Here is an 8,034-nt window from a genome sequence, read left to right on the forward strand (position 1 = left end):
ATTTTCATATTACATGTATAATAAAAAATACTCTAAATACCACCAAAGCAAGAAAGAGAAAATTCAGATTAAGAAGAAAAAAAACTTATTCCAATAAAATTTTAGCCGATTTTCTTTTCCACTATCTTTCTAACATTATCTAATACATAAAAAGGACCAGAATCAACTTCAGAAAACGAGAGAAAATTTTGGAGAAAAAAAAAACTTGAAAAAATGACAAGATTTTAAAATATTAACTAATTAAAATTCTAATGTATATACTCAACATAAAATATAAGTTAACTTTTATCACTTTTTAGAAAAAAAAAAAACTCTACTAAACTAAAATGGTATCTTAGGAACAAATTATTAGAATAATTTCCTAATTTATCTTGATAAATTATATAATCATTAATAAAATATATTTTAGAAGTTTGAAACTGATACTTTATTTATATAAATTAAATAAGTGTGGTATAAAAGGTTAGTTTCAATATGCACCCTTTAGTACATCTTCTTACATACATTTTTTTTTCTTTATTTCTTTTTTTATTCCAAACCAATATATAAAAATACATGGTTGATTGTCGTTTATAGTATCATGCATAAAAGAGAAAGCTTTTTGATTGTGATTTGTTTTATGAATGACATTGGAAAGTGTTGAGAGCAGGTGAGGGCACACCTACCATACCAACCATGGACCACCACCACACAACATTCATTTCAACACTCAAGCTTTCTCTCTGCAACATGCATGCCTTCAGCCACCATTGTGTTCTGTGTACTGTGCATCCCTTTCACACTCAAAATTATTCCTTCTTTCTATGCACGTTTTTCATAACCTTTACGACTAGACAATGATATTTAGACAATATTTTTTTACAATTGAACATCATCTACGTATCATTCTATGTTATTATCTTATAACTAACTGTTCTTTGGTTTTTGGAAGAAGTTCAATTTCCAACTCATGGATCCAAAAGCAACAATGTGATAGGAAAATTTATACTCTCATCATATCATATCTAAAGAAGCATTTGAAGAGATGAATAATGGGAATAGGGTTTTGGTTATATTGGGCGATTATTATCTCACTAGTGCGAATCATTTGATACTTCATCGGATTCCATGACACTTGAGTATACAAAATTCAACATTGTCCAAAAGAAACATCAAGTTATTATTATTGTTTTAAGTTGGGTGGATGATGAAAGAGTGAGGTGCAAAGTCAAAAGACATTTGAAAGTGGCAACATAAGACTAGGGATTATGTGTGGTCGTTTTATTTGGTGTGAGGGACCGACCATTCTCACGGATCACCAAACGTTGACTCAAAAACCAACTCTTACGACTATGCATTATGGTCTATGTAAGCTACATAATTTAGTATTGACTACAAATAGTGTTTCATATGTTGCTTAGTGCAAACCGTTTACCTATCTCTACTTTACTTCCAATTATTCTAAGTTAACGGAAACCTACTTCCTCTTGAGTAACAAATCAAGTGAATCTCACATCAGAAAGGAAGATGATGCTTTATTCCATCAAAGACTAATGTTTTCCACCTTAATTAGTTTATTATTACCTTATTTTCTATAATAATCTATTTTTACGATAAAAAATCTTTTGTGTGAACTTGTGTTTTTGGTGCATTGAAACAAGTGAGAGGAATAATTTATAAGTGATTATCATAAGTCTCACCTCCCATGCTAGTATTGCACTTGTTATCCCTACCTTTCTCCTTCACTTTTCTTACTTCCACACCTCTAACTTTTTTGGGCTTAATGTGTTCAATACAAAATTAATATTTGCACCTATTTAACAAATGGAAGAACGTGAAAGTAAATTTCTAATTTTTTACATTTACATTCAAAGTGAATTATATTTTTGACAAGAATGTTATTTGTTTAAGATTAATTAAGGCCATCCCTACACAAACACTTATTAATTTGTGTGAGAGGTAGTTACCTATGTTGTAATCTAACTTAGCATGAGTATAGTGAATATTAATGACAAATTTGACAATGAAATGATCTATTTAAGCTTTATTGATGCTCTTGATAATGTACATGAAGGTATAAGGTGATGAAATAAAGCAAAATAAAATTGATCTAAACATGTTATCTTATTATCATAGTAACACACTCAAATCGAAGATAGCGGAAGCAACAATAAAGAATAATGTGCGTACCTCCTATCATTGCAATTTTGTAATCCCAACACAAAGAGAACTTTGTTTTCTAAACCTTAACTCACTCAAACTCGACGGTGTGTTAATAGAGGAGTAGGCTTAGTGATCAAAACTGAGAATAACTCATTTCCATTATATAAAATCTAACCATCACATGATAAAAAATAATGGACTAGGATTTACCTTCAAATAATATAATAACTGCTTCATAACTTTTATGCAGTTAAAAAGAATAAAAATAGTAACTTAATGAACCACTTTATGTTGCTTAATTAAAATAATGCTACCTAAAAGGTCTATGGATATTTCTGCATGTTATTTTGTGGAATGAGTGTGCAAAGAATTCCCTTGGTATTATTAATTAGAACAGAGGCTGCTCATGTATTTTAATAATAAGCCTTGGATAGAATCTTTTAGAAGTTGAGTTATGAAATTTGAGATGGTTTCATTGTATTTTCTTTTTGGTTTTTTTATAAGAAAATAAAATGATTTGTTCCCTTTCACTAATATAAAAAATATTTTTATAGCAATTTTGTATACAAATTATAATCCATAAAAGGTAGTATGGTAATATAACGGTAAGAATTTTTTTTAACAATTGAAGAATAACATAATGATAATAAAATTTTTACGAGTGACGATCATCATCTCTTTCGCCAACTTCGTCAGCATCGAAGATGCCTACGATCTTCCTTGACGTAGGTCTATGGACAAGAAGTCCTTGAATCGGTGCAATGCAACATAGAAACAAACGAGTGTAGGGGTCTCCACGCCAAGCCCTGTTTGCAAGAGGAGTGTCCATCTAGATACTGACAAATATTTATAGATATATACTTTTTAAGTTTAAATAAAATTATTCAAAAATAAGTTTTTAAAGTATGAATTTAGATAACAAAATTAATTTTAAAGTAAAATTTAAATAAATTTTTATACCGAAATATAAATAATTTTCATTTTTTAAAAAGTAAATTTAAATAAATTACAGTAAAGTATAAACTAAAAAAATTAAAAATAATTTTATTTTCATAGTTCGAAATAAAAAAATAAAAGTATATGAAGTTAAGTTCTAAATGATTTTTCAATTATTAATATTTTTTCACTAATAACTTTATTTTGATTTCTTGATTTTTTTAATAAAATATTCAAATAAAATTTGCAAAGTAATTATTAATGGATAGCATGTTATCTACATTGATACCATCTCCTTAATAAGTGAATAATTAAAAATTTATTCAATATCTACAAAAAAATCTATTAAGAATAATTGTTTCTCGTCTAGTCAGTCATAAATCACACAATCAACCATATCTCGAATTATCTAACGAGTCACCAGTGTATCCGATCAGTCACCAAATAAATTGGTCGATTATGAGGTAAGGAGATAGGTGATTTGCGTGCCATTAATTTTTAACTGCCAACGTTGAATTTTGACATCAGAGTGTCTTATGAGATATCTTCCAAGTGGTTTGGATGATTGACACAACACTTACACTTCGGGACAACATTTAGACCTTATAGGACTCACCACAACTTAGATTGTTGACCTCGACCATATACTCAAAACAATAACCATTAAATATCTATAAGTATGATTTTTTTTTCTCATTCCTAAGTATGTTAATAAGAACCTAATAAAAAGTGCCAAAATATTACCATGCATAGTTCAAAATAAGGTACAACTACAAATAATCTTGTTTTTGAGATTGTAGTCAAGAATATAAACATTAACAAAAATCAAACATTCGTATTTGTAAAGTCAACTCATATGAGTATATAAATTCATGCATTTTTTTTAATTTATTGAATGTTATTTGTTAATATTATTTAAAAAAATTATAATAGAAAGTGAAGTTTTATAGATCTTGTGATAAACTCTTACTACAATATATTATCTTACGGTTGTATATGTCATCTAAGATCATATGATAGATGTCATCTATTAATAAAATTTGTAATAATTCAATTGTATTATAAGGTAAATAAATCATCTTATGCAATATAAGAGTTAATTAGTTATTTTATTGTAATTTTAAATAACTTGTAACTATTTTGTACTCGTAAGGGAGAGTTGAGATATGTGTAATAATAGTGAATTGTAAATATATTTATTGGATCAAATCAAAGAAATACTAGATACGAGGTCAATCGAGAGTTATGTACTATATATGTCTAAGGATATCTCAATCACCTAGATGTACTCAACCCTTATAGTTTGAGCATGCATTATAAAGGCTTGACCGACTACATATCGATCATGTCAACTTCTACAAAAAAAAGTTGACTAAGTTGACTAATTAAAGTATGATTAACAGATTGAATAACCAAAGACTAATAAAAGTAATTAGTTACATGGATCAAACCCATTTTGGTAAAAATACAATAAACATGGTATGAATTGGGGAGAACATGAGGTAAATTAATTATGCTCGCTTATTACAACATTTATTACGATATGATGTATTTGATTGACTTAAATATAGGAGTGTAGAATGCCCAGTCTCAAGGAAGATGATGATCCCCATGATGAAGTAAAAGGAGTTTCCCAATGAAGATTATGAATCCATTTTAGAATGGAGGTGAGTGTGTGTGATTAAGAGGATATGAAGATGTATGTTACTGAAATATGGAATTGTGGGGATGATAAGTGATTTTTGGATAATTTATGGGGTTGAGTGATAAAGAGGTGTGTGTAATAAGTGATGTGTGAGTTGATGGTTAAAAAATAAAAGAAAAAGAAAAAGAGTTCATCGTGATAACATGAGAGTGGAAGAATTTCAAAATATTTTAACATCTATCCATTATACTTTGTCACATTATCACTCTCTCAATGTTGTTTTTGGAAATGTAACAAAAATGATTGTTTTAAAGTGTTTTAACAAAGTTCAAATTTAAATTAAAATAAAAATATAAGTAAAGATCTATTTGAAACTTTCCTACCAAACTTAACACCAAATGAATAATTAAACAATAATTATCTTTCTTAGTTATAGCAAATAAAGAAACAATTTAATAATTACTAATTAAACATAAAATTATCTAATTATTATTTTTCTTAATACACAACACAATTATAGTAAACAGAGAAACAATTTAATTATTATTTTTCTAAAATATAGGAGATAATTCTTTCATTCTTGGTTATTTGTCTGAAATGAATGTGATTTGTTCAACCAATATGAATATTCTTTCATTCTTGGACATAATTTCGATAATACCAAATATAAAAAAACTTCACAATTACATAACTAAAAGAACAAGCTATTCAATTTCATATATTTTAAATTGCATTTTAAACTGAAAAGGTAGCTTCAAAACAATACTTGTCTCGAAAATAAGGTTTAAGTTAACACAAACTGACCAAAACCAACTTATTAACCATCGAGGAATTTATATATAATGCCTTATAGTTCATAAATTTGTAAGTTTTTTTTTTTTGTAAGCCAATAATCTAAATCAAATCAACCAACAAACCTTCTAAAATTTAAAAAAGAGAGTATATAATATGAGTACAATCCAATATTTACATAATTTAACAAATTTACCAATTTCTTTCAAGACTTAACATGCTTTCCAACCGAAACCTCCACTTTAAGATCTTTTGTTTTAAAGATAGTATTATAAGAGAATTCTAACATTACCGTATAAATTGATAAAAAGAAAACTTAATTATTTTTTAAAAATTTAAAATAATATTACTAATATATCGAGCTTAATTTCTTTATTACTGGAAATTAAAAAGAAATGATTTTTTATCCTAAATTATATCTTATAGTTAATGGAAAGTATATTAAGAAGTAGAAGAAATTGGAAGGCTGGAAAATTACAACAATAATCTAAGCATGTCATACTGAACTAGAAAATCCACTTGAAGAATGAAAAGCAACAGATAAAACCTAACCCAAAGACATAGATAGCTAATCAAGCTCAGAAAAAAAGCATTAACAAAGATAATTAGGAAGAAAATGGGTTAAAACCTCCTTTGACCATTCTCTCAAGAGGCCCAAACAAAGGATGTGGCAAATGATCCCATTCATACCACTCCCAACCATCACACTTGTTAGGCTCAAGATTCTGTGGCACTTGCTCTTCTTCCACATCAACCCCCACCACTGATCTCATGAAAATAGTAACATAGTGACACTTTTTTGGTTGCTCCAACATCACATTGTTTGTTACTGTTAAAAACTCACTCTTCCCTATGTCCAATCCTGTTTCCTCTTTTACTTCTCTAGCTGCACATTCTTCAAAACTCTCCCCTGCCAACTTTAACATCAATTCTCCAAACCATTCATTTTATTCAAACTTCACACTTCATCAATGCACTCATTTATCTTATCTTTTTTTCAATCTATACTTACACTCTACCTTTTACTATTCCAATGACATTTCTAGTGCAAGTGATTGTTCAAAACTTAAAAAGATACAGTTTAATTTTAAAAAAATGATAATATAACATTTTTAAAAAACTTGTATAGAATTTTACAGCAATCGGAGTAGCCCTGAAATTTTTAAAAATATGAAATAATAATGTAATTTATTTTCAAAACAGATATTATACAATAGAAAAACACCATATATGTCTGAGCAACAACACATAAGATCAATTTAAGGATAAAAATCTAAATCATTTGCCTGAAGTTTTAATTCAAACAACACTCTGAGTGAAAACTATAATACACATTCTTTAACATTTTCACACTCGCTAATCTCTTGAATATAATTCATATAAGCACTATTATACTATTTATATTTTAAAATAGTTAGTGGAAAAACAGAGAATAATAAAAAGAGGAGAGAAAGAGACTGACCGAATTCGAGGTGGCCGCCGGGGAGGGCGTAGGTGGCGTTGCCGACGGCAGAACGGCGGCGGCCGAGGAGGAGCGATCTACCCTTCAAGAGAAAAACAACTACCGCCACCCGCGGCACCGGCGTGGGGTCTCCGTTGTTGTTGTTGTTGTTTTCCATTTTGTTTTCTTCTGATTGAAATTTCTGTTGCAGTGTCCCTCTCAGTTGCTCCATTATATATGTGAAATGCTCAAGTTCTGCTGAGGCGATTCTGTCCAATAGTTAGACGACACGTGGCATATTGGTTTTTCTCCGAACTTGAGCTGCTTGGGCTCCAAGCATTTTATTTTAATGCAGAAATGCAAAAGGTTTCAAAGTGTTTTTAACTTTTGAATAATTTATTTAATTCAGACGTACTATATTCTGATGATAATCGTTTTTTTAACAACTGTTAAAAAATTGAAAGAAAATTAACAAAAATAGATGTCATAAATTTTGTTAAAGAAGAAGATACATATATGTGTTCTCTTTTTAGATCTGGAAAAAGTCTTTTTAAGAGTATCTTTTTAATAATTTTTTGACAACGTATATGTGATAGTTTGTATAAACATAAATTCAAATAAATCAATAAAATAATGACGCATGACTCGTTCTAAAAAAAATTATCAAAAGGTATTGTCAAAATATCATCATTATTTAGTTTTTTTGTATGTATTTCTAGGTAATTATTTAAAGGACAATGATATTTTAACAACTCTTTCTTGATAATCTTTTGACAACAGAACGTGTCACCATTTTATTGATCTATTTAAATTTATTTTAAAAAAATATTTGAAACGGACTAATCACAAACTAGCATGTATGCGTTGTCAAAAAAGAGATTTTTTCCTATTTAAAAAAACTAACCAATCTAAAAAGAAAAAGAAGTAAAATGAAATGAATTGTTGAAGTAAAATAAAATGTGTCTGGATTGGATATATATATGAAGTAAAATAATTGGTTGTAAAACACTTATTTACACATGTAACACATGAGGATAATAATGAAAAACAAAGCAATATGAATGCTTAAAATTATTTC

The 8,034-nt window shown here is 28.3% G+C and overlaps 1 protein-coding gene across 1 annotated transcript; it reads right to left on the bottom strand.

Annotated features, from left to right (window-relative positions):
- Positions 1-5,964: 5,964 nt before the first annotated feature.
- LOC106777392 (nudix hydrolase 1) lies at positions 5,965-7,203 on the bottom strand. The gene is made up of 2 exons (XM_014664975.2): positions 6,978-7,203; positions 5,965-6,425 (listed from the first exon to the last, which is right to left on the bottom strand). Exons 1-2 carry the CDS (start codon positions 7,186-7,188, stop codon positions 6,121-6,123), a joined length of 516 nt encoding a protein of 171 aa, XP_014520461.2. The 5' UTR covers positions 7,189-7,203; the 3' UTR covers positions 5,965-6,120.
- Between the last annotated feature and the right edge of the window lie 831 nt (positions 7,204-8,034).

The sequence above is a fragment of the Vigna radiata genome, chromosome 11 (genome assembly GCF_000741045.1).
Source record: "Vigna radiata var. radiata cultivar VC1973A chromosome 11, Vradiata_ver6, whole genome shotgun sequence".
Classification (NCBI taxonomy): domain Eukaryota; kingdom Viridiplantae; phylum Streptophyta; class Magnoliopsida; order Fabales; family Fabaceae; genus Vigna; species Vigna radiata.

What these genes read in the sequence shown, in the direction of transcription:
- LOC106777392 (XM_014664975.2), bottom strand. Translation starts at nt 7,188, where the DNA reads ATGGAGCAACTGAGAGGGACACTGCAACAGAAATTTCAATCAGAAGAA. An exon ending in CGGCGGCCACCTCGAATTCG is followed by an intron (nt 6,426 to 6,977) that starts GTCAGTCTCTTT and finishes TAAAGTTGGCAG; the next exon opens with GGGAGAGTTTTGAAGAATGT.